This window comes from Mytilus trossulus, chromosome 6 (genome assembly GCF_036588685.1).
Source record: "Mytilus trossulus isolate FHL-02 chromosome 6, PNRI_Mtr1.1.1.hap1, whole genome shotgun sequence".
NCBI classification, from domain to species: domain Eukaryota; kingdom Metazoa; phylum Mollusca; class Bivalvia; order Mytilida; family Mytilidae; genus Mytilus; species Mytilus trossulus.
Window position 1 is genome coordinate 74,104,478 of NC_086378.1, and position 27,675 is coordinate 74,132,152.

General features: G+C 32.8%; 1 protein-coding gene across 1 annotated transcript in view; it reads right to left on the reverse strand.

The window, feature by feature from the left end:
* The window catches only part of LOC134721834 (uncharacterized), a 40,149-nt gene extending 18,007 nt beyond the window's left edge, over window positions 1-22,142 (reverse strand). The window contains exons 1-20 of the mRNA XM_063585084.1: window positions 22,009-22,142; window positions 20,362-20,451; window positions 17,812-19,763; window positions 16,926-17,412; window positions 16,119-16,294; window positions 15,551-15,682; window positions 14,492-14,658; window positions 13,807-14,000; window positions 13,138-13,398; window positions 8,680-8,780; window positions 7,937-8,170; window positions 7,530-7,746; window positions 6,282-6,806; window positions 5,841-5,994; window positions 5,156-5,294; window positions 4,172-4,303; window positions 3,769-3,846; window positions 2,922-2,994; window positions 2,271-2,383; window positions 1,859-2,015 (exon numbers count right to left, since the gene is read on the reverse strand). Of these exons, the coding sequence (XP_063441154.1) occupies window positions 1,859-2,015; window positions 2,271-2,383; window positions 2,922-2,994; window positions 3,769-3,846; window positions 4,172-4,303; window positions 5,156-5,294; window positions 5,841-5,994; window positions 6,282-6,806; window positions 7,530-7,746; window positions 7,937-8,170; window positions 8,680-8,780; window positions 13,138-13,398; window positions 13,807-14,000; window positions 14,492-14,658; window positions 15,551-15,682; window positions 16,119-16,294; window positions 16,926-17,412; window positions 17,812-19,740 (5,269 nt within the window). The 5' untranslated portion in view covers window positions 19,741-19,763; window positions 20,362-20,451; window positions 22,009-22,142. The remainder of the gene's footprint in view (window positions 1-1,858; window positions 2,016-2,270; window positions 2,384-2,921; window positions 2,995-3,768; window positions 3,847-4,171; window positions 4,304-5,155; window positions 5,295-5,840; window positions 5,995-6,281; window positions 6,807-7,529; window positions 7,747-7,936; window positions 8,171-8,679; window positions 8,781-13,137; window positions 13,399-13,806; window positions 14,001-14,491; window positions 14,659-15,550; window positions 15,683-16,118; window positions 16,295-16,925; window positions 17,413-17,811; window positions 19,764-20,361; window positions 20,452-22,008) is intronic.
* Window positions 22,143-27,675: the final 5,533 nt, after the last annotated feature.

Sequence of the window (27,675 nt, forward strand, 5' to 3'; positions counted from 1 at the left end):
ATCTAAATAGTATGTCCTTATTATCTACAAAATTTCATGAAATTCTGTTGTGTGGTTTCAGAGGAGTTGAGATGACAAACTGTTGCAGAAGTATATTGAAGCAAAAAAGTTCAAAGGGGTTTAACTCCTAGAAAATAAATTGAATCACAATTTCCCGTCGATATGCACAACTACAGCGTATGTCCTTATTATCTGAAAAGGTTTCGTGATATTCTGTTGTATAGTTTGAGAGGAGTTGCGATGACAAGAAACAGGACTGACGGACGGACTGACTGACGGACTGACAGGTCAAAAACAATATACCCTCCGCAACTCGTTGCGTGGGGTATAATTAGAGAAATATATGTTTTGAACACAACTGACAAACTAGAGGCTCTAAATAGCTTGTGTTGCTCACCTTGGTCTATGTGAATATTAAAGGAAGCAGATGGATTCATGACAAAATTGTTTTTGGTGATGGTGATGTGTTTGTACATCATACTTTACTGAACATTCTTGCTGCTTATAATCATCTCTGTCTATAATGAACTTGGCCCAGTAGTTTCACGATCAAATTTTGACTCATCATTTACTGAGAACAGATATTTCACTAGTGAGGAGAAATTTTTTACTCACACCGATCAAGACATGTGAAAATTAAAGAACCTTAGTGAGCACGCTCACATACCCCACGTCCCCACATTGCCATTAGAGAAATTAAATAAGTGTAAGAAAAAAAAATTGTATAAGAAAAATAAATTATCTGCCAATATGCACATCTAAATAGTATGTCCTTATTATCTACAAAATTTCATGAAATTCTGTTGTGTGGTTTCAGAGGAGTTGAGATGACAAACTGTTGCAGTAGTACATTAAAGTAAATAAGTTCAAAGGGGCGTAACTCCTAGAAATGTATGTCCTTATTATCTGAAAAGGTTTCTTAAAATTCTGTTAAAACTCTGACAAACTAGAGGCTATAAAGAGCCTGTGTCGCTCACCTTGGTCTATGTGAATATTAAAGGAAGCAGATGGATTCATGACAAAATTGTGTTTTGGTGATGTTGACTTATTTGTAAATCTTACTTTGTTGAACATTATTGTTGTTTACAGTTTATCTCTATCAATAATAATATTCAAGATTATGACCAAAAACAGCAAAATTTCCTTAAAACTAACAATTCAGGGTCAGCAACCCAACAAGGGGTTATCCACTTCATCTAAAAATTTCAGAGCAGATAAATGATGACCTGATAAACAATTTTTCCCCATGTCAGATTTGCTCTAAATGCTTTGGGTCTTTGAGTTATAAGCCAAAAACTGCATTTTACCCCTATGTTCTATTTTTAGCCATGGCGGCCATCTTGGATGGTTGGCCGGGTCACTGGACACATTTTTTAAACTAGATACCCCAATGATGATTGTGGACAAGTTTGGTTTAATTTGGCCCAGTAGTTTCAGAGGAGAAGATTTTTGTAAAAGTTAACGACGACGGACGACGACGAAGGACGCCACTTGATGAGAAAAGCTCACTTGGCCTTTAAGAACAGGTGAGCTAAAAATATATTTTGAAATGCATAAATGGTACATCAAAAAAGATCCAGATGCTTGTAAATTTGTGTTGTGCTCTTATCATACCAATCATTGGATACTGATTGAAGTAGATTGAATATAAAATAGTAGTTCTATACTTAAACTCAAAGCTCCTTAATAAGGTTAAGACCTTGACATTGTGACCTCTCAACTTAAAGCTAAATAGCACCCAATATTTCTCCAGGCCAAATGTTAACCATGTAGCTTTGTTAACTATAATAAGTGAAGCTCAGTTTATTAGAAAACAATATTTAAGGTGCATTAATACTAAAAGTATAGAGATACTAACCTTTATTATTTGGCTGTGTAGGTAGACAAGGTTTAGCCCTTAGCTGTTTCAAAATTTGTGTTGAAACTGGTCTGAAGAAATCAAGGATCTCATCTTCTACTGGGACAAACTGTAGAAAGTTGATCAGGGCCTTCATTCCAGTAAACTCTTTATGACTCTGAAAGTGAAATTTACACCATTTAATAGCTTGAACTGGAAATATTGAGCATTTATGAGTATCTGTGTTCCTGACGGACAGTATTGACTGAAGGATTCTTCACTCCTAAGACTAATGCACACAACCTGTGAAGGTTTAGAAAAATGTGTATAATATTATCTACATCAGAAAATTGTACTGAAAATACAGTAAAACTATACATTAAAATGCCTATTTCATTAAATATTTTTTTTTTACAAGTCTAATCTTTCTTACCTTGAAAACTTCAAGAGCTTCTAAGAAGAGTTTATGGATTTCATTTCTAATCCACTGATTCCATGCACTGTCTCTATCCACATCCTCTCTACTAGATGGAACATCAAAATCAGCTGAAAATGTATAAAATGTTACAAAATCTTCAAAGTACTAACCAAATATACCTTAAATCCCAGAACACTTCGAAAAATATATTAAACTACAGGGCTCCATGTTTTTTCTTCCATTTTGACATCTAAGTGAAAAACACGAACTTTGATTAAATCTACGAAAGTAAACCCCACTCTTCAAATTCAATTATATCCCTTTTAACAAGATGGACTGAGAAAATTTTACTTGGAGCACATCCCCATGTCATGTTCAATGATATGTGTAAAGTTGAATCAATTTTCTTTCAATCATTTAAAAGGTGATACCTATTTGAGAGACTTTTAAAGTATATTGCAATATTGAAGAAAGTACCCAGTAAGTTTGATTATCTCCCCTAAAGTATGTTTACAAGCATGGAAAGTTTCATCAACATTAGTCCATTTAGCAAAAGAAAGGTTGGGCTTAAAAGGCACATGGATATACAGGGTAATGCCTGTAAACAATTCAAAAAGCTTTGATTTTGAAATAGGAGTTTAGAAATTCCCAGTCTCACAAACTTACCTTGAATTATGAATCTGAATCCATAGCTTCTTAGAGGCAGGAAAGCAAAAACAGGCTGTTTAGGGGGCATAACCTGTAAATATAAATAAGGATAAAAATTAGGATTTACCAACATAATACAAACATAACATTAAACAAATTTAAGACCTGACAAGCAAAACAGAATTTTAGTTTTAGTGATGTGTAGTGTTTTTTGTGTAATTTGATTTCATTTCACCCTTTTTCATTGCAAAATTTCGATCTGCTTTTTCAAATAAAATGCAGCTTGATATGACCCCAAAGAACAAACCCTGAACAATTGGGGCAAACATGGACAAGTAAGAAAAAGTATTGGATTTGACTTCAATTCTTAAATGGTTAGAACCATAACCTCTAATATCAATTCTTACCTCCCTTTTTTGGTATGAAACCTTGTGGTACAACTTCATAGAATTCCAATTCAGAAATATTTCATGCATTTATTATTGCGATTTTGTCATTTTAGACTAAAATGCAATTTTAATTTTTGAGATATTGAGAAAAATCCTGTTTAATTCATATAAAAATTTCAAAATTACAGTTTAAATTATTGTGATTATAACCCTTTCATTTTTCGCAATAATAAAATCATCACTATAATTACTGAATTTACAGTACTCCATATATCTACAACAACACTAAGAACCCATTCTAACAGAGTGAAGGACAATCTCTGTTGATTCTTCTTTCCTTACCCTATCAAAAATAGACTGATCTAATCCAGGGAAGGCCAAAGTCATCTCGGAAGATTCTCAATGACTTACCTTACTTAAATGGACTGATTTTAGAGGGAATGCCAAAGCTATCTGTGTAGTTTTTCATTACTTACCTTACTTAAAATGGACTGGTCTAACAGAGGGAACGCCAAAGCTATCTCTGTAGATTCCACTTCAACTCCAGATTTTGCCTACAAAAGAAGATTAAGAGCTGATATGTTTGCTTCATGATCAAGACTAACCAATGATGATAATACAGGTAGATAAGGGATAAGAAACTAGCAAATCATTTGGTAAAAGTTAGATTTTTAGACATAGTTGGACAGAAATTTTTGCATCTGGTATTGGTAAATAGTTCAGGCAAACCTGGTGAAATATTTCTGTAGAGGTATGAGTTAACAAAAGTTAAGCCATACATGGAGAGATAGTTTTATACAGGTGCAAGTTGATGAAATTTAAGTCATACCTGAAGAAATATTTTTATAGAAGTGCTAGATGATGAAATTTTAGCCAAACCTGGAGAGATATTTTTGAAGCATCCAACATTTTCTTGACGACCAGCCATCGGTCTGTTCCATCGTTGTGTTTTATTTCTACCACACCATTACCTAGATCATTTCTCCTCATCACCTGGGACGAATTTTCTACCTGAAATTATATGTTCTTTGATAATTTAACATGAATATTATCATAAATCAATAAAACCTGTTTCCTGATAAATTGAAAATGGGAAACAAATATGTAACATATATATATATATATTGCACTTTCAAAATAAAAATAAATATTTTTCCTAGAATACTGGAAGATTTCAAGTTAAACATATATGCATGCATAGGAATAACAAGAATGTGTCCCAAGTACACGGATGCCCTACTCTCACCATCATTTTCTATGTTAAGTGAGTGGACAGTGAAATTGGGGGAAAAATCTAATTTGGTATTAAAATTAGAAAGATCATATCATAAGGAACATGTGTGCTATGTTTCAAGTTGATTAGACTTCAACTTCATCAAAAACTACCCTGACCAAAAAGTTAAACCTGAAGCGTGACGAACGGACAAACGAACAAACGGACGGACGACAAACGAACAGACCCATAGACCAGACAACATAATGCCCCTCTACTATCGTAGGTGGGGCATAAAAACAAGTTTACTTTTAACAAGGATGCGTCTACAGTACACTAAAGTCCCGCCCACATTATCATTTTCTATGTTCAGCTGAAGGTGAAATTGGAGTAAAAACTCTAATTTCGGCATTAAAATTAGAATGATCATATCAAAGGGAACTGGTGAACTAAGTTACTAAGTTTAAGTTGATTGGACTTCAACTTCATAAAAAACAAACTCGACCATTAACAGTTAAATATTTGATTGATTGTTGTTTGCTTTACGCCACATTAGTACAAAAAGGCTATATGGCGTGATAGTTCAATTGTAAACATGATTTGAATATGACATTTAATTCTTATAATTGATTATACGCAGTAAAACTGACCTTGTTATCAATAGTTATTTCTCTCAATCTGTGTAAAAACAGCAGTAAAGATGGATGTATGTCATTAAATCTGGCAGCTAATGATCTCATATGAATCTTCATCTCTTCTTTCAAGGGAAGGACTATCTTTGTTGTCCAACTGAAATAAACATCAAATTTGAAAGATAAGTTTAACCAAAAAGATGACTTTGCAGTTCTGGCAGTTCCATATTAGTTGCACTTTTAGTGAATGGTAACAGGAAAAGCATATTAGTTATTGAAAGTTTTTTAAATGTATTCTATGATTAGTTCCAAACTCCAAGGTCACCTTTCCAATAAGTTCAGTTTGTCTATTTTTGAGATGGACCTTTGTTTACAGGTTTGACTGAAGTTGCAAAACTGATTGATAAAGACAGCACAAGCACAATGCGTTGGTTCTAAAGATGGATATGTATGAAGGGCCTTTCAGATCACAATTTATCTTGCTACAAATGTAAGTAACAAAATGAATTATGACCAGAACGGCCCTTCATAGATATGGTGCTTTTTGTTGAGCCTTTTACCGATACCATTTAGAGTTGAAAAAAAGTTATAAATATCATTATAGCACTGAATCAAAATTAACTTATTACAATGTATCTAATGAAATCAAAAGAAAAAATGCATTAAAATTAAATAGTAAATGATTAAATATATTATTGTATACCTTTCACTTGTTTCCCATTTATCATCTACCCAGTGTGGTAGAATGTACCCCATTGGTCCACTCTGTACATCAAAACAGATATGGTAGCCATTAGAATGCACCTCTGGTTTATCTGTCACACGGAACACTGACTTGAACCCTATGCCTTTTTGACCTGTTAAGAAAAATTTGATTCATTAACTCCATCTGACTTTAAAATCAAATTTTTAAAGATGAAGAACATTCATTTTTGTAAAATATTCATGATAGGTATATGCATTTTTTTCACAAAAAAAAAGACCTTGAAAATATACACTGAATTTTCAAGGTTGAAAGTTGGGAAAGACAGACTATAGGACAGAGTTGAACTATTACAAGGTCTGCTTTTGCTTTGGTGACACAGGTAAAAATCAGAAACAAGACATAGATTATATATATTTAAAAATTTCTGAAGTGACATACCAATATATCCAAATTTGTGTTTTCCTTTTGTACTTCTTCCTACATCACAAAGTGCTCGGATATTTTTCTCTACAAATCCACTCTCATTGTTAAGGGCAATCACTCCATCTGTTTGCATAACAAACTTCACAGAAGCCATCTGTCCATTTCTAGCTAAGAATTCTGGGTAATCATTGTCATCTGCATTCTGTATCAATTCCAACACAAAGTGAGTATCTTTACTGTACAAATCTTTTGACAAACGGTCTAAACTTCTACCAAGTCTCTCATCCTGAACTCTTTTCAATCTTTGTCCATCTTCATTTAATTCTATACCGATTCCAAATTCTTCTTTACGAATAGTATTTACAACTTTCTCACAGGCATTTGATTGTTTTGCTTGAGCCTCTTCTTCAGTGATGATTTCCATATCTGAATCGTCTGTTTCTGCTGCAGCTGTTTTATCTTTTTCGTCTTCTGTTTCCTTGGTTTCTGATGTAAGTGTCTTGTTGTCCTCTTCATCTAATTCATCAATTATTTTGAATTCTGAAAAAAAACCAATCCATCTACTTATTATTCACTCAAGAAATCTAGATCTTAAATACTTCATAACTAAATGTCTTGGTAATACATGTAATATAAGCAAATTCAAAGATGACAACTCCCCATTGTTAATTTTTTTAATTGTGGTATTGTTAAGAATAACTGTACCAATAATCATGTTTATGTATGTTCCACAGTTTTGTAATTAGATAAAAGCAATGTCTTCTCCAAAATTTTCTGTGCACAACACATCTATGGGTGGTAATTATAAAACCAACACTGCAATCATAGTAAAACCAAAAAATATTGGAGCATTGAGAAATTCCAATACATCAGCTTCTGGTACTGGTGTTGGTGAAATATAGTTAGCCTATCAATTATTATTCCAATTTTTTAAAATGCTGTGTGTGTGTGGCCTGTTTTGTTTTAACAGAGCTTTGGCATTATTTTTTATCTGTCTATTTTGACTTATTTCTATTATTTCTGATAATAAACCAGTCTTTATTTTCTGTTTGAATGGTCTTACACTTGTCATTTTTGGGACCCTTTTTTTTTTATAAAAGCTTGCTGTTTGATGTGAGCCAAGGCTCCGTGTTGAAGACTGTACTCTACCTATTATGGTTTAATTCTACAAATTATGACTTGGATGGAGAGTTCTCTCATTGGCACTCATACCATATCTTCTTGTATCTATATAGTATGATCTTATTATTTTAATTTCCCAACCTGCATCTTCAATATCAGGTTCTGTTTGTGTGTCCTCGTCACCAGTTGATAACTCAACCACTACTGATCCTTCTTTTTCTTTTATCTCCTGCTTTGTTTCTTTCTTAACAACTGATGCTTTTTCCATTGAAACTATCTGAACATCATCATCTTCACCATCAGATAGAATGGAACTCAGGGAAGCTATTGATGCTACATCACTGTCCTCATCACTTTCCTGGTAAAAGCATAAATTTTCAATATAAAGGTTTTGCCTGTTATTTATTTTATTTCCTACATAAGATATTGACTAAATACCAAAATAATTACAAATTCTAAGTAAAGATTGTTTCATCAGGAAGCACAGTCTACATCTATGGATTCCCTTAAAAGTGAAAACTACACTTCAAAAATTTAATGTCACAAACCTCTCCGTCATTATCATCCAGAACAATCATCTCAGCCTCCTCCTCTGGTATAATTTCTACATCTGTTATCTTTATCTGACATTTCTGTTGTATCTGACTCGTCCATTCTCCTACCCCTAACATACATCCTAGTTCCTGTAGTCTGTTAGTGTCGTCTGCTGTCTGACATGCAGATAACAATAAAGACTTGGATTTAGATGATCCAACCACCTGGCCTAATGGCTCCAAAAATATCTGAAATGGATGTAAATTCATATTGGTAAAAATGTGAATAACATGGCTTTTCCTTACAAATTTTCTTACTGTGTTCTACATATTTGAATGAATGTAATATCTCAATACAAAAAACACTATATAATAGGGCATTTAGGGGATATATATAAAAAAGTTGAAATTTTACTCTTTCTCAAAAAGTAGAGATTTATCTATTTCTAGCTAATTTTATAATAAAAGTGGTATTTAAAGCTGAGAGTTATTGTTGCATTGCTATCTCAATCATATATAATACACTTTTCCTTTTAAGATTTTAATGCACAGATAAAACATTTTTTATGTGCATTTGTTTAAATTTTTCTCCGAGGACAAAAACTGCATAAGTTTATTCATGAATTAAATATAAAACATACATTCAGGAATTTTACCAAAATGATGTTAAAGCAACATTTATAACTTGACAAATTTATTTTGGAATTTAACCAAAAGAAGTCTGATCCCAATAAAACTATTTCCTAATTAAATTTTACCTGATTAGCTAATGAGACACAAGTTTTAACAGGTAAATTAACCAGACATGCCAGGACAAACTGAACAGCTGCATCTGTACGGTTGTCTGATGGTGGTGCTCCTAAAATAAAGAAAAAGGTTAAATCTTACTACTACAGTCTTGAGCCATGTATCTTCGGCTCTTCTCATGACTAAAATTGATAGTAAGTTATACTGAAAATTTCATGATAATGGCTGTTACTCTTATATATAGTTGTTCAAACATCAATACAAATTCATACAATTTAGACGTCTTTCTTATTACATATGCAGTTTTAGTAAAACCACTTTATGATATTGGTGCCGTGACCATGATAGTATGACACAAAGATAAAATCTATTTGAACAAGACAAAGAAGCACAGTTTCTAGGGTTTAAGAAGATTTGACAATAGTTGTGAATTAGAGGAAAAACCGCAAGTTGAGGTGTTGGAAACAATTCTTGATACATTAAGGGAAATTCAAAAGCATGATATTCTAAAGGATTTTGATAAGAACTTTTTGCTTTTCCCTCAATGTATCAAAAATTGTTTCCAACTCGTCCTCTTCCGTTTTTTCTTCTGATTCAATAGTATCCTTGACATTGTTGTACAGCCAGGGTTTCCGCTGGCGGTCGCCATTTTCGCAATTTGCGAAAAAATAATAATTGTGGCGATTAAAATTCGTCATTGGCGAAAGAATTTGGCGAAAGAAATATATTAAACGATTTATTTTCAGCCATCTTGTTTATTTACTTTTTTCGGGTTTCTCTGACTTGACCGATCAGACAATACTTGGAATTCACCTTGAACTCGTTTAGATTTTGACAGAAAATCAATAATCAGCTGATTGCATTCATAGCTATCGCCATCAAAGGACTAATTAATAAAGGTGTTGATTATTTCATATGACAAAATGATATGGTTTAATGGCTTCTGTCACATATCACAAAAGGGATTTATAAACCACTTAGCGACGCACGTGTTTGAAGCAAAATTTGTAAGCTTCCTCTCCTTCTTTTAATGATAGTCAAGAAAAGAAAATTGTTGTTATGACGAAAAATGTTCAATAGCAAGAAAGGTCTCTGATTTAAAACTTTATCATTTAACTTTTATATAGATCATTGATTTGAGTGGGTACTTCAAAGTCGTTTCAGTTACACACGGGTTTCAAACATATAGTTTGACTAATTAACAATGGTCTAGAAAAGAAACTGTCGTTATGAAGAAATCTATTTAAAAGGTTGGCATGAGAGTAACCCTTCAATGTAATGACTACACCTCACACAGTGTTGAAAAATATATTGTTTTGGCGAAAGAGGTGGCGAAAAAAATAATTGACCCAGGGGAAACCCTGTGTACAGCCACTAATATTGAAGAGTTGGATGGTATGATTTTATATCGACAAGTTAAGTACTATGAGCTTAAGGGCATATCCAACAGTTTATTTCTGACGGTGAGAATTTTTTCGCTTTAAGATATTTCATTCTTCAGTTGACAGTGAATCAAATTTTGCCAAAAAAAATATATGTTGTCGATTTCGTTTTTCCAAAAATTACTGCTGAATATTGAACATTCTTGCAATTTTGGAGTAAAAAACGTTTTTTATTGAAAAAAAATAAATATGATTTTTTAATCAACATATACTCATATAATTGGGTTCAAATTGAAGCAAAATAATTAAAGATGGTAAGAAAAATCTAACTTTACCATTTAAAGCATTAATTCTTACTCAAATAAAGCCAAAAACGTTATGGTGGACCCAAACAACGGCAAGATATGAACATTTGAAATGCACATTTTTGATTTTTTGAAATATTTCTAACGGTGTCGATTTGGCAAAAGTAAGATATGTTATTCTTTTAAAAAAATGGAACGTCATAACGTTTTGAAAAATAGTTGTCACCATACTCGTTTTTGAGAAAAATTGAGTTATATAATACTGTTTACTCAATCCCTCCCGTAAGCCTCACAAATTGCGCCAAAAATTAAGACGTTTCGGAAAATAACGTTATATTTCCCCGCTAATTTTTCAAAGGCAGTGCGACGGTGTGGCAGACAAATGTATTTATACAATTTGACTTTGATGGATAGTTGTCTCGATAGCACTCATATCACATCTTCTTATTCATAATGAACCAGTATCTGGACGAGATAACAATTCAGATAATTTTACTATTGTGTTCGTCATAATTCTAAACTTGATACTGAAAAACTCCTTATTAATTCATTTTGCAGTTTCGGGCTTTTTATATTCTTTATAGGCTTCTAGCAATAACACAAATCTGTATGTTGACTATCAGTGGTTTGAATTATATGGGTCGTTGGGTTGCTGTCGTATTAATGTATACCTTTAAAATCTTTTTTCAAAACAGAAGGATTGATTGGGTATAGAAAAATTCACATCTTTAGACTTCTCCCATCCGACAGTATATCTTTGCTAAAATTTGGAGCGACCGTTTAGCTGCTCGGATGCCTCGTTTAGTCGAAATAAAAATGTATATATGATGCATAGTGCAGTGAATTTCGCGCTATCTATATGTTAAAAAAAACATCTAAATGAACGGGTGAAGGGATATATACGACTGCTTCGAATAAAATCTCTGAACAACAACAAAGGTCACATGAATCTTCAAATAAGTCACATGGCTGATTTTAACACGTCTGTTGCGCCTTTTGCAGTTGAAGGTAGAAAAAACAGCTTTATTTAAAAAAAACCCAACAGATTAGTAAGACAAAAGCTTGAGAATAAACGAAAGGGCTGAAAAACTAGCCTGACTGCCGTTTTTTTACGCTTCAATATATGAGTTACTGCATATACATGTACACAATGGAGATTGCTTTCTGTTCTACTGCCCTCTATCTAGTTTGACTGCATACAAATGTAACAACTGATATAGACTACAATATTATTTTTGATTATTCAAACAAATGAATTCAAAGAGAAAGATGCGGTAAGAAAATCTAAAATTTTCGTTTAAAAACAAAATAAAAATAAAAATAAAATACCAAAACTGGAAAACTGTTTGAGACAATTATTCGTCGGAAACTGATGATTATGCATCACTATATGAAACTGATAAATTGATTAATCCTGTGCTCCAGTGACAAATATATCACGCATATTTAGGACGAGGCGAAAGTGGATCTGAAGTAAATCATTGATACATTATTAAGATAAAGAGTTTGCTAGCGGTAAAACATATGGATAAATTTGAATAAGAGCAAAATTTTGAGTTAAGCTATTAGCCTCCCCCCTCCTTTCCCAATTTTGAATTATGGTATTTCGATGACTGTTTTTTTCCCCTATCCTACACCGGATTTTTTTTGCTAAATTATATTTGTTTCCTCATACATGAGTAAACATCAAAATCGTCAGATATTTTCTACTTGTATGTCAGTGTATATATTACAATGTGTTCCTATTTCAATTTTGTTTTTATTACAGTGTCATCTTTTGTTTTACATTGTTTACCAGTTAAAGGTTGTATTCATTTAAAGATCTACTACATACGTATATATATTGTACATTAGGAGTCCAACGCAAAGCTGATGCATGATAGATGTTAATTTACGCCATTTCTTATTTTTCTGAAGAAACCAGGTTTTTTTCATCTATCTTACAAATGTAAGTAAAAACAAACTTTGAGTTTTCTATCCTGAATGACAAAATCTCGGAAAAGTTTGGTAAAGAATTTTAAATTACACTTTGCATTCTATTACAATAATAAATCATTAGCAATTGTTCTTGTTGTTCTCTACTGTATTGAAGATAATTTCAATAAAACGGAAACTTAAGTGAGTATGGTCTATAATGATCAGGATAATTGCGGTTCTTTTATATTAGACTAAAACGACAAAGATATCTTTAAATATTTGAGTTCTATTTCTGTTTTTAAATAATCTGTATGAGTTTTTTGCCGATTCCTGCTGTGCCCTTCCCTTTGATGAAAGAACCCGCTCTTTCCAGACGGCTAGAGCCCGTTACATGACGTCTTTGAAACAAAGTTAAATTACGGGAAACAATAGACGACGTTTACGTTTGTTATTACCTCCCCTGAAACTGTTGGATATGCCCTTAAATCTATCAAGATCGGGATCACTGGAAAATTTCAACTTATCCCATATTTCCAGTCAACCAATTCCAGACAACAAGCGTTAACTGTACTTTTTTATATAAATAAGGCCGTTAGTTTTCTCGTTTGATTTGTTTTACATTGTCTTATTGGGGCCTTTTATAGCTGACTATGTGGTATGGGGTTTGCTCATTGTTGAAGGCTGTACGATGACCTATAGTTGTTAATGTTTGTGTCATTTTGGTCTTTAGTGGATAGTTGTCTCATTGGCAATCATACCACATCTTCTTTTTTATATTTGAGCTTTATTCTATCATCAAGGTATTACTTATATGGTACAGTGTATTATTGTTTTGCTTGTAATTTATAGATTCATGTAAACCTACCAGGTAGACTGTCATCAGTATCGTTAGCATGCATGGTAAACAACTGAGATTTCATCTGATTTGCTATGAGAGCCAGCGGAGAATTCTTCATCCCTTTATTTGCCACAATTAGAGACATCAATTGTCCACACACATTTCTGGGGTTCTTTTGCATCAGGGCCTCCTCAAACAATTCTGTGGAAGTTTGGCTGGTCAACTTCAGTAAAACTCCTGGTGTTGTTTCCAAGGCAGCAATATGGTATGTAAATAATTTTTTACCACCTTAAATAAAAAAAATCTTTCATAATCAATATCAATTCATGTAATTTTATTTTAAACAAAAACACAGACTAGGGCTAGAATAGAATATAGAGTTGAATATGGTGATATCATTTCATTTTACATCTTACTATAAGTACCAAGACGAATATTTTTGTATTATCAACTTTAATCAAGATATTAAAGGGAATGAGAAAAAAAGTTCCAACTGTCATATTTTAGGTCATACTTGACTTTTTATCAATAATATAAAAAAGAAGATGTGGTATAATTGCCAATGAGACAACTATCAACAAAAGACCAATATGACACAAACATTAACAACTATAGGTCACCGTACGGCCTTCAACAATGAGCAAAGCCCATACCGCATAGTCAGCTATAAAAGGCCCAGATAAGTTTTTGACTGACCATCAACAGGAAGAGTATTTGTTCCTCCATATTTCTGAATGAAATCTTTCAGTTTGCCCAGTTCTGGTTCAAACACAAGAGACCAGTGACTCCATATCTCCATATCTCCTAATAGTGGGCAATTATGTAGGCAGGCAAGGGCAGCTTCTCTGGTTTGATGGCCTAACATTCCTATCTTTGTTATCTGACTTTTCCTGAAGAATAAAACATAAACAATGAATACAATGTTAGACAGTTTTCCCATGTGCTAACCAAGCTTAATTGACAATTATTTTACTAGTAATGGTTGACACAGAGATATGACTCGCCTATCAGCTTAAATTCAGAAAAAGACAATATGATTGCCAGTAACATTGCTTATTAATTCAGTCACTGGACCATGAACTAATGGTTATACAACTTGATAATAAATATCAATAATCTATCACAAGTAGCTCCTATCAGGCAAAAAACTTTAAAATGATTAACACTATGGTTGCAGTCAACACTGGAGCAGGGAAAACAATCCCTATGTCTCACTTTCTGCAACTTTGGTCACAGACAGGATAATAAAACTAGATGTTGATCACCTGAATATTTATCCATCTTCAACAATGGTCATATTTATGCCAAAAACAACATACAATATTTTTAATGTTGAAAATTTTACACAGCAATCCTTCAAATCATTTGTAAATAGCATTACCTGACATCAGTTCCCATGGCAACTTCAAACACCAATGAGTGTTCTTGATATTGATGTTGACCTGGTTTCTTTGATGCTGTCATCAGATTGGTTATCTTCCCATAGCCTAAATGTTTGGTCTCCTTTACATTGAACTGATTACATAAAGCTGCATTTATATCTTCTTCCTGAAAAAACAAAAAAGATGACAATTTATTATAATAGTCAACCAATAAACAATAGGACAAATACTATGGATTACCAAAATCAACTTTGTGCTTTCTGTAAAATAAATGGGGAGTATGTCCATGGGACACAGATGATACCCCTGCTTGCATAAAATGTTACAAAGGGACATAACTCAAGAACTGTACAAGTAACGCTTCCCAAATTTGTTCTTGATATGAGTTTTGTGGTTATAAACATTGTGTATAGGTTTCATAACATTTGGTTGAGTTGAGAAAAACTTTAGTTAGAGGACAGGAACGAAAAATACAGCAATTTTTCCATCTGTAAGTAATTTATGTAATAATCATAATTACGCTCCATTAAATTTACATATATCGCATTCATATGGCCATTACAAAAGGCAAAAAGGCATAACTCTAGAACTGTAAAATTGATGCCACCAAAATTCAAACTTGATCTATGTTTCGTGGTAATAAGCATTGTGTATAAGTTTCATAATATTTGGTTCAGGCAAACTTAAGTAAGAGAACGGAAACCAATGTTAAGGGTACTAATGTAGACGGACAAGGGTAAAACTAAATGCCCCCTCTGCTATGGTGGGGGCATAAAAATTGTGACATGATAATTGATAGCATATCAGGTGACAAATTGTGGCCTTATAGTGGAAAGATCTGCTCAAATGATTTACCAGTTAATTCTGAAAAAAAAAATCAAAACCAACTTGTGAATACCCATTATATTACAATGATGACTGAAATTCTATTACAAAACCTAGTTGCAGTGTTTTCTGTTCTGTGTTACATGTTACACGAGTGAATAAAATCATGAAAATTTCTGATTCTTATGATGACTGAGTTCCTGTTTCTGCCCGTTTTTTTTAAAAAAACTTACCAAGTCCTTTCCACATTGTATACATTGATGGATAAAGCTGAGTACATCTGTATGAGAAGGTTTGTAACCACTATCTGTATCACTGCTACCTGTCCCTGAACCTACTGATGTCCCTCCAATCTCCTCTAGTACCTGAAATAACATTAATTATCAGTATACAATATAATTAATGACAAACATCTTCTGCAGCCAGTAAACATGATAAAGGGTAAAGCAAACTTTATCCACATAAGGGATCATAGATTTCTTCTTGGGAGAAAGCTCTGAGCATGCTTGGAGGATGAGGATGCTCAGAGCTTATAAGTAGGCTCTTCTAAGTAATTTATGTAATAATCATAATTATGCTCCATTAAAATAAATCGCATTTATATGGCCATTACAAAAGGCAAACCAGATATTTAATTTAAAGAAGCCTGATAATGATCATCATTTATACTTACTTTCTTAACATAAGCTGATCATTTTACACATCTTGCCCCAAAGCATAACATACCTTTTGAATCCACTAGATACTAGAAAAAATGATGGAAAAATGTTAACCCTGTCTTCCTTTTTTATAAGTACTTACCCCTTTAGCCTCCTGTAAGGTAAAGTGTAGAAATCTTCCATAACCTATTTCAACAAAGGAGGGAAAGTTACACTCCTCTGTGATCTTTTCTTCAATCTTGTCAAGTAATGATAGATTCAAAGTTCCATGTTGAAGACAGCGGTCAAGATACTTCTTAAGTAAGTTTAGAACAGTAGCTGTCAAATAAAAGAAAAAATATTTCTTGGGATAAAATATTACAAATATTATAAGTTTAGAACAGTTCTAAGCTATCAAATAAAAGAAAGAAAAAAAAATCTTGGGATGAAATATTACAAATATTATAAGTTTAGAACAGAAGCTATCAAATAAAAGAAGAAAAATTAATTCTTGGGATGAAATATTACAAATATACTATTGTTACATATTTATTAAATAAATATAATGCAGACTTCACCTCTTATGTCAGAATCTACACAACATTTTTAATACCCTATCGCATGACAGCAGTAATGAAATTTGACTGCCATGATGACTTTTAAAATTACAAGAAATATGAATGCTTTTCAACATTTTTACAATTTAACACCACTTTTAAAAAGATTGAAGGCAAATTTTAATCACATACATTGTCATCGTAAACAGCAGTGGTAAAAATGTTGGGTTCTTGTGTATTGATTCATGACACAAAATACCTATGTGCACTATAAGCTTGTAAGAACTTAAACTAAGGAATAGTACTTTTATTGTTTAAGGTGGTGCTTTTTTTGCTAATCTGAACAAATAAATTCTTACTGTTAAAAGTTTAAAATTAAATCCTTGAGCTTACATCATGAATATTTTAATTACCTTTAGGTGGTTTAATTCTCTCCTCCTCTGCCACTATTTCCACCACACTTTCTTCATCATTTGGTGCCAATATTTCCAAGGCGGACTCCTCAAGTACAGAATTGCTGACACAAATAGCCAGATGAAACAAAGTTCTGGCCATCACATCATCTTTCACAGTATCAAGAAAAGTAGTTATTGCAGTTTTTATCTTCTGCTGACGTTTTCTCTCTTGTTTTGATTTTTTGTCTGGTTTTGTTGAATCTGTTGAAGGTTCATCAATTGACATTATAAGGTGAAACTTCTGAAATATTTCTTTAATGGCCATTTCCGGAGAAAGTTTCATGTAATGGTTTCTAACTTCCCATGTACCGTCAGTTGTAGTGTGCATGACTGTCATTCTAAATTTCTGTAAAACTGACTCAATGTCCTTCTGTAATTGATCTTTGAATCCTTCAGTAACCATTCTTCTTGTCTGACCAGTGTGTCTCTGTGCTGTCTTCAGAACCTATAAGGACAGTATTATAAACAATTAAAAGATATGATGAACAAATGGTCATGACCTTAACTTGGATTTCCAATTTTTACTATATTACATTTTGTGCGTTATTATATCTTTTAACAATCAAATTTTTATTGTATAAATTGGGATGTCTCTGCATACCAAAAAAAAAAGATATCTTACTGTGTGTTATTCATTATTTGACTATGAGTATGTTGGAGGTTGTTGTGGTCTCTTGTAATGTGCATTACTTTTGATAATTTCTGTTAGCCTTTTTTAATTTTATTATTTAAAAAACATCATATTCGACATTTGATCTGATGGATAATCCTCTCATTAGCAATCATACCACATCTCCTTATTTATTTATTTTTTATATATGACTACTATCAGTAAAATACAAACCTGTACACCTAATACAAGACTTCTAATTCTAACACCAAGTTGGAAAGCATCCTCAGCGTCATACTGGTCCACAAGATATTCCATGAAATCTTGTAGATCAATTCTGTCAGTCCATTTCTGTTTCTTAGTTAAATAATTCCTTAAATGCTCCAGAACATCTAAGGTTGTAATCTCAGGGATTTCTTCTATATCAGTTGGAAATTTGAACATCTGATATATAATTGGTAGTCTTTGTAACGGCCCCAAATTCAACTTGTTGAAATCAGATTTACCTGGTGCATATTCTTTCAAGCAATCTTTAAGTTCATGAAGTGTACAAATTGTTCTGACCTTGAGAAAGGCCTGAACATAAGCATTGATCTTTGCCATTATTCTATTATGTTCATGTACACACCCAATTTGGTCAATAAAACGAGGCCCTATTTCCATTAAGTTTCTCACATGAAATCTCTGCAAAAGTAGTTTTTCAATTCTCTCCTGTGATACATAGCTATTAGATTCTGCTATAATTTCTATACATTCTTGGGCACAGTTTTCAACTTGCTCTGTTGTAGGTCTTTGATATCTATTCATCCTTCTCATTGGTGCTACATTTAATTCTTTTTCTTCAAACCTCTTTTTATTAATTGGTCTTGCGTTTGCATGTAAAGACTCATACGATGCTGGAGCATCAATTGTTGGTTGTAAATGACCTTGACTAGGCTGAATGTAACCTTCCATAGAGTGGTCTTGTCCTCTACTGTTGGATAGTGATCTGTCTCTGCCCTGTCTTTCTAACGATCTGTTTCGGCCCTTTTGTCCTCTTTGATTTATTGTACAGATTGTGGATGGTCCAGCTGCGTCTTTGAAAGTGCTCAGAGAAAGGAAGTTTGGGGTATCAGCAGTTAAATCAATAACACTCTCACCTGTTAAGTCAATAACTGGTTTCTGTGGTAAATCTGTGGTAGAGTCCATCTCTTCTTCTTGCTTAATCAACTGGTTCCAAGTCTGAACTGGACATTTACGTTTCAAATACCCTTCCTGAAATTTTGGTTTCACTCGAAACTTTTTTTTCCTGCCACCTGGTGTTGGTATAAATTTTTCAATGGCATCAGGAAACTTCTGTCCTACCTGACCAATTCCATAACCAGCATGTTGAACAAATGATGCACTATACTTATTCCTATATTGCTCACGTAATTGCTTTTGTTTCAATGGTCCAGTCTTTGTTAGTATATCAACTATTCTCATCTTTATCAAATTATTGGAAATAGTGTTTGGTCTATTTAGATTTTCTTCTTCTGAATCGTCTGAATCTGAGTCGTTTCCAGGTTCAGAGCAGTCTCCCCATCTAGCCACATTTTGTTCAACCCTATTTATCTCTGGTCCAGGATGCTGGACTATAGGAGGTGGAAGAAGAGAAGGTATTGGACCTGATGTTCTAAATCCAGCCATCCTTGGACCCACATTTCCAATTTGATGAGCTAAATAAGGATTGGATGCCATCTGTGGTGCTTGCTGAGCTGGGCTCCCAAATGGTATATATGAATCATTACTTAGTCTACTTGTTGGCATACTCATCAAAGGCTGTACATGTACAGGAGTAGCTACATAGACTTGAGAGGATACTGGACCAGCAGTACTTGGTGGCATGGACCTCATTAATCTCTGTTGTACCTCATTATTGGACTCAAAGGAAAAATGGTGATTTAAACAGATATATGTTTTACCATCTCTTTTCTCTTCATGTACCATATCCTCAAATAGTCCAAAAATAGCATGCATAGACCCCACTCTGAATTCAGAATTACTCAATCTTAGTGTTGTCTTTGACATAAGAAGTGGCCAGACATTAACTTTTAAGATCCCATCTGAGTATTCCACCAGAAGTTTATAAAGGTCCCTTTTCAACTCCTGCCTTTTCTTTTGAGTTTCAAGTGGGATAGGCATTATGTAGTTAGGATATAACCCACCTAAAAAAAAAAGGGATACCGTATTTGATTTAAATACAATAGTACAATGTATTAAAGTTGTAAGTTAATATTGCACTTCTCCACTTACATTTGTTTATGTAACCTTGCCCAATACTTTCATAGGATATTGTCAAGTTTTTCATTTATTTTGATAAATAAGGAAGCATGTTAAAAAAACACATGCATCAGTTAATTAGTTTTTGAGCATTATTAATTCCGAAGAGCTTAATACATGTAGCTTTAAGAGAAGATAGAAGAATAATCTTTTTGTCAATAAACCGAGAAAAAAAGCTTGAATTATCATGTTTGCAAACAATGTTTACATCTCATGTTCAACCTTTTTTCTTGCTACATCTGTCAATAACAGATATTAAATTGACATTTTTTCTATAATTTCTACTAACTCAACAATAACGTTTTATATTCATTCACAAAAAAAAACACATCATGTTTTGTCTAACCTTCTGATACACTTTTTACCCCTGCATAGCCTTTATGGAAACTATTTTATCTCTTTAGATATATATTATCAAACAGGCACTATATTACAGCCATAAAACACATAATCTTTATAAGTCATTATCCAATTAGCTCTTACCTGGTCAACAACAGTAAGAAAAGGTTGGAACTCAAACAAATATATATGTGTATCAATAACTGCTGCACATGTTTACTGTTAACCTTGCATCTGAAAAAAACCATTAATATTTACTGTATAATTATGAGGCCAAATAAGATGGTATGTGTGGTTCCAGGAGAAATTAGAAAGTGTACATTTCTCCATCTTCCTACTATTGCACTCAGTCACGCTTTGACAATTACCTATAAAATATTAAACTCAGTAAAATTTGACAGACCATAATTTTCGGATAATGTAAATCTAATTCGTGTCCATCAAATGTTACAGTGTTTAATATTTCATGTTCACCTGACAATGCCTGAAGTGACTTTTCTTGATAATTCTGGGAAACCATTTTGAAACAAAATAAATATTTGCCATCTCATTAAACCATATCTTATTTCATCATTTCTTTTGGATATTTCTGGAAATGTTTTGCATCAGTAAGCACAAAAAAAGATAGGACTTTGAAACTATGTAAAAATATAAAGCCAGCAATGAAAATTTCATGAAATTTCATCATGTTCATGTCAAAATTAGGTGTCAAAGTTCCCCCCTAAAATTTGCTCTCAAAATTCAGATGTAAAAAATGGCTTCAGTGTTATGACGTCATAGGAAGGCGCCCCAGAATGTTTTTTAAATCGCCTTGCAAGACATGTCAGATGTCATAATTATTTGGACTATGTATGCTCATGTCTTGTTCATCATGACACCATCACTCATCCCACTCCAAACCTCTAACACTCATGGAACCATCATGACCATTGAGATATGGAAAGTCTCAAACTAAAATCATGATACCAAGTAATATGAAAATGTCCCATGTGTGTAGCTGCGGAACTGTAGCTCATAGTCCAACAGATAGGCTATCCAGAAACATCAACACTAACGGATACCAATTACAATTTTGTAGGACCAAAGGAATCTTTTTACCCAAGGACGATACGAGACTGGAATGCCCAACCACATACTGCCACCAATGTAGGTAGTCTTGAATGCCATGCTTCATGACTTACCTGCATGAGATGAACTAGATTATTTTGTATGTGCCAGTCCCAAGTCGGGAGCCTGTAATTCAGTGGTTGTCGTTTGATTTTGTGTTTTACATATTTGTTTTTTCGTTCATTTTTTTTATCTAAAATAAGGCTGTTTGTTTTCTTGTTTGAATTGTTTAACATTGTTTTATCGGGGCCTTTTACAGCTGACTATGCTGTATGGGCTGTGTTCATTATTGAAGGCCCTATGGTGACCTATAGTTGTTATTGTCTGTGTCATTTTGGTCTCTTATGGACAGTTGTCTCATTTGCAATCATACCACATCTTCTTTTTTTTATAGATCAATGCCATTGAAGATGTTTTTAAATTCACTGTACATGCTGTATAATGTATAGCACAATTCAAATCAATTCAATACTTTTTTGTCTAAATTCTAAATGCGCATCCAAAAAGTGGCAAAATAATCAACTTATTGATAGTGGCCGCGTATCGGTAGCAGTAGAAATACAGGAAATACCGTAAAATGATGATTCCGATTAGAAAAATATTTTTTTCTAAATTTTGTTTATATCATATAAATTATGATCCATGTGCTGTTTGAAGTTAACTCACAAACTGAATTACACTTACCATCAAGGTAAAAAAAATTGACAGGCAGTTTTCATAAAGCTATGAACTGTTTTCCTCGTCTCAATATAAACTTTAATTCATAATTTTTCCCGATCTAATTTTCAGAAAATGTGCTTCTTTCATTATACTACAGAAATGAGGATAAAAGCAGAGGTGCATCGAAAAAACGACTGGTTTCCGACTCAGTAATATATTACAACCGAGAAAAATATTTCATTGGTATCAGTTTAATGCTATAACAAAGATCTCGAACCGGGTTTGAACCTTATATGAGAAAAATATAAATTAATGAATGGAAACACGAGCAAAAAATTATCATCTCTAATTTGTATAGGAAATTCAAGGACATTAGATTTACAATTATATATATAAAAAATTTGTAAGGGTTCCGCGGAACCCAGTGTCTCGCCTACTTTTGCTGTAAATCGAAGGCTCAACAAAAAATGAGGAAAAAAATCAATAAAAAAATTCCTATTGATACTATCTTTTGATTGTAAGAAGCTTCTGTCCAAGTTTGGTAAAAATCTAGGATAGTTAATGAATCTAATTAATGTTTTGAAAACTTAAACTGCCGACTGTATGTAATGTTAACTGGAAGAAAATCTAAGTCCATTTAAAAGTAAAATACAGAAAAAATGGAGTTATCTTTTTACAATATTTACTTCTGGATACTATCTTATGGTCATAAATAAGCTTCTGTCCAAGTTTGGTACAAACCCAGGATAGTTTAAGAAAGTTATTAAAATTTTAAAAACTTTAACCTCAGAGTGAATGTAATGTTTCCCCGCAGAAAAACTAAGTCCATTTAAAAGTAAAATACGGAAAAAATGGATTTATTTTTTTACAAAATTTACTTCTGGATACTATCTTATGATCATAAACAAGCTTCTGTCAAAATTTGGTTCAAACCAAGGATAGTTTAAGAAAGTTATTAAAATTCTAAAAACTTTAACCACAGAGTGAATGTAATGTTTCCCCGCAGAAAAACTAAGTCCATTTATAAGTAAAATACGGAAAAAATTGAATTTTATTTGTACAAAATTTACTTCTGGATACTATCTTATGATCATAAACAAGCTTCTGTCCAAGTTTGGTAGAAATCCAGTATAGTTTAAGAAAGTTATTAAAATTTCAAAAACTTTAACCACAGAGTGAATATTTGTGGACGCTGCCGACGACGACGCCGACGCCGACGGAAAGTAGGATCGCTTAGTCTCGCTTTTTCGACTAAAGTCGAAGGCTCGACAAAAATAGATGTGGTATCAGAGACAATACAATATGTCTATGGTAGTTCGATTGCTAATGAGACAACTCTCCACAAGAGACCAAATGACACAGAAATTATAAGCTATATCCTCTTTATTTTCCAAATTGTGTTTTACATTTTCAAGCAAATGTTTTAACCCTAACTCAGCCGTTTAGATATAAGTGCTTTTATGTAATTTAAAGATGTTGCCTGCATGTTATTCTATTTAAAAATAAAATGTTAGGCCACGTTTTTTTAATTTGTTGGTGTACGGATTTTCTCCATAAAAAAGTTGGGTCGGTCGGTCGGGGAAAAAAACCAAAAAAAACAGAAAAATCTCGAGAGATTATGCAAAATAAATAAATATTTCACCTTCTAATAATATGTTTGTTATGCTATTTTGATATCATCTCTTACATTTTAGTTGAAATATTATTGCTCAGCTTTCATAAACATCGCACGACATTGTCTAATAATTTTCCGTAAAATAGGGGGGTGCACGGACAAAGACGAAATTAAATCGTCATTTCACAACCAAGCATGACAGATTCGTGTAGCTCTTAATCAATTTCAGAAAAACTTGTTAAATAATGATCTTCAAACTTAAAGAAAAAAATGTAAAAACGTCGTACAAAAATAAGATTCAAAACACCTGTCAAAAGCGTAATAGACTCGTCCACTGAAAAAAAACGAGAATATCGGATTAATCTGTTGTCATGCATTCCTGTTTTTTTTTTCCAATTGGACGATATTTTTTTTTATAATCTATGAAACAAGAAAATGTCAAATGATTTGTTAATATCACAGGCACTTGTTTCTGTCAATATGGGGTTTACTATCCATACCAGTACAAAAAAAACACGTGTTTTTGTACTGGTATGGATAGTAAACCCCATATTGACAGAAACAAGTGCCTGTTGTTAATATTCAGTACTTTTAACTTAATGTCTTGAATTTCCACCTGTCCATCTTTGGACAAGTCTATTTCTATGAAATGATGCATCTACGAACTGATGACAAATAAGAGAAACGAACTTGTTAGGTTATTGGTTTTAAACACAGGTTTCGTTCTGCAAAATTATTTGCGCAAACAACATTTCAAGGTCAGTTATATATAATTGATTTGTCTATTTTTAGAAACGTAAACTGGAAGTTGCGTTTTTTCACATCAGAAAGTATTATCAATTCTGTTGGTGATTAATGCATTTCATTTCATAAAAAAAAGAATATTTTAATTATTTTTCAGTGATAATGCATTTGTTAGGGTTGGCGGGAATAAAAAAGCATGAAAAGTTAATTTTTTTTTTCTTCTGGAAATCGGCAAAATCAGGTCGGCGGATCCGTAAATCAACAAATTAAAAAATCCTGGCCTTAGTTATTTCTATATATAAAAAGAGGAACGAAAGATACAAGATGGGCAGTCAAACTCATAAATCGAAAATAAACTGACAAAGCCATGGCTAAAATTAAAAAAAGACAAACAGACAAACAATAGTACACATGACACAACATAGAAAACTAAAGAATAAACAACAGGAACCCCACAAAAAACTAGGGGTGATCCCAGGTGCTCTGGAAAGGTAAGCAGATCCTGCTCCACATGTGGCATCCATCGTGTTGCTTATGTGATAACAAATCTGGTGAATAGTCTAATTCAGTAGGTCACAATCATGAAGGGGAAGGGGATTGTATAGTTACGACGTATTTTTTTTTTTTAAAAACTTTTAATTATCATTTCCATTACAAGTACCAGCAATACTCTTTCACTTAACAGTGCTTTATCACATAATTTGAAGTTTTTATGGGCTAACTTCATCCCTGCATCTTTGAACTGATAAAGTAATTGTGACTACTTTTTCTAACACCCATCTTTTTTCTTAAGTACCGTGGATTCATTTATTTTCATTGGTACCAATTTTCGTGAATATTTGATTTCGTGGTTTTCCAAAAGTCTGCATTTAATCATACAGAAAATTTGCAATTCGTTGAACATTAAAATTCGTGGTTTCCCTGTACCCACGAAGTCCACGAAAATTGGTATTCAACGAAATATAATGAATCCACAGTACATAATCCAACTCTACTTAAAAATATATTAATTTTATCTTTCAATCAAAGTGCTTGTAGGCACTGAATGGTTAAGATTGCTACAATTTATCAGTGGGAAGTAACATTAATTATTGCACTGTTTGTAGTTGATTTGACAGCCATTGTAGACAGAAAGATTACTCCAAATTTTTCAAAGATGATTTTAACAATGACATTATTCTATTTTTAGAACAAATATTAGAAACCAGCACTTTTCAAAAGTTATGTAATTTTCTTGACAAGTTTAATATTATTTTGTTCCTTGAATATTGTATCTGAGCATATATTACATTGATAAATTTCTGGAAATGTTCATGGATAGGACGTATAGAATGCTATGATCAATGCACTATATTTTGTGCATCAAAAAAGGTAGCGATGAGCCTTGGAAAATTTATATATCAAGTCATTCCCATAAGGTTTTGGATTGCACTTTATGCAATCTTTACCTAAAACAGTTATTGAAGCAGTCATATTTCTTCTTTATCTTTTTTTTTTGTATCATTGTTTGTATTGTATTTATGAAAATTATTGATGTAATGTTTATGCCCTTAAAAATCTATAATTGGAATAAAATATATTCTTCTATTAAATTTATTCCCTTTGGCTGTTTTCTGCTCTTTGGTTGAGTTGTTGTCCCTTTGACACATTCCCCAGTTCCATTCTGAATTTTATAACTTGTGAACGGTAAAAGTGATTCCACCAAATTTTATGCTTCCAACCATAAACAGTGGCGGATCCAGGAATTTTCATAAGTGGGGGCCCACTGACTGAACTAAGAGGGGGCCCACTCCAGTCACGCTTCAGTGATTCCCTATATAAGCAACCAAATTCCCCCCCCCCCTAAATCCGCCTCTGATAAAGGGGCATAATTAAAGAAAGGTAAAAGCGAAGCCATCCAATTTCAAACTTGATCTGTGTTTTGTGTAAAAATTCAACAAGTTTTCTGCTTATCAAGGGCATAACGCATAAATGGTAAAAAATTACACCACCTAGTTTGGAACTTGATCTGTGTTTTGACTATATTTTTCATAACATTTGTTTGGGGCAAACTAAAACTACAGAATGGAAATCAATTTTGGAGACCAGAGGGTTAAGGCTCAAGGACATCATTTCATGTCTCCTTTACTACAGTGAAGCATAAAAAGTGCCCACACAATACAATTCATTATTGTCAAGCTGCTTATGAAGTCTTTATGTCCTACTGGTGAAATGTGTGACAGAACAATGAACTGTTCTGTCACCATATTGAAATATTCAAAATTTTAGCAAAAAGCACGCAGGTGTTTGACGGATAAGAAAATTTGCTCACACACCTAAACTTATTTCTGTCAGGTTGCTGACCAAATATGAAGTCTTTCTGTTCAGTGATTCCTAAGAAAAGAGTGAAGAAATTAACTTCTTAGATGAAAGAACAGAGGGACAGACAAGATGAATGCAATATAGCACCCACTTTAAGAGAAGGGTATAAAAAAGTTGTCTTTCAACATCTTATTTTCATTTCATGACTGGGATGGTTGATGAGGAATTTCCAAACTGCATTGAAAAAAAGACTGGTTTCCATCTCAGTAATAAATTATACTCGAGAATATCTGTTTTGTTTGTTTTGATTATAAACCAGGCCTTTTTTTTTTGGGAACAATTTAACATTTTATTAATAAGCTGAGGCCTTTTATAGCTAACTGTGTAAAATGGGATTTGCTTATTATTGGAGGCATTGACCTATAATGGTTTACTTTTTTAAATTGTTATTTGGATGGAGAGTTGTCTCATTGACACTCACACCACATCTTCCTATATCTATGTTATTATATATACAGGTCAACATGATTGAATTTTATGTTTGAAGTCTTTAGTTTAAACATCATTTATTCAGATAAATCATCACATAACAAAATAAATATCTCGAGTTCAGTGAAGATTTGTTTCCTAGTAAACAAAGAATACATTTTCAAGGTCAAAATGTTAATTTTTAACATGCTATGCAATAAATATATAAATTTATATGAAATGGTAAAGTGTTAAGAAAATAGAGAATAAACATGCAATCATTTTGTAATGTATACAGGATGAAATGCTTGAATCACTTTTGAATGATGGAACATTAACATCAATGATTAAAATGTTTGCTTTTAAATCTGTATTTCTGCACCAAACTAAATATCGAGCTATGCTCCAGTCCTTTACTGAGAGTACTATTGAGATGAAAGCAATATATTGGTCTCCAGGTCTTCATTTGAACATGAAGGACATGTTGAGTTTGGTGGAGTGACTCCTCAACTGTCTCAACAGAAGTGATGGCAACAACTTTCATTGACCCTTTTACACAGGTA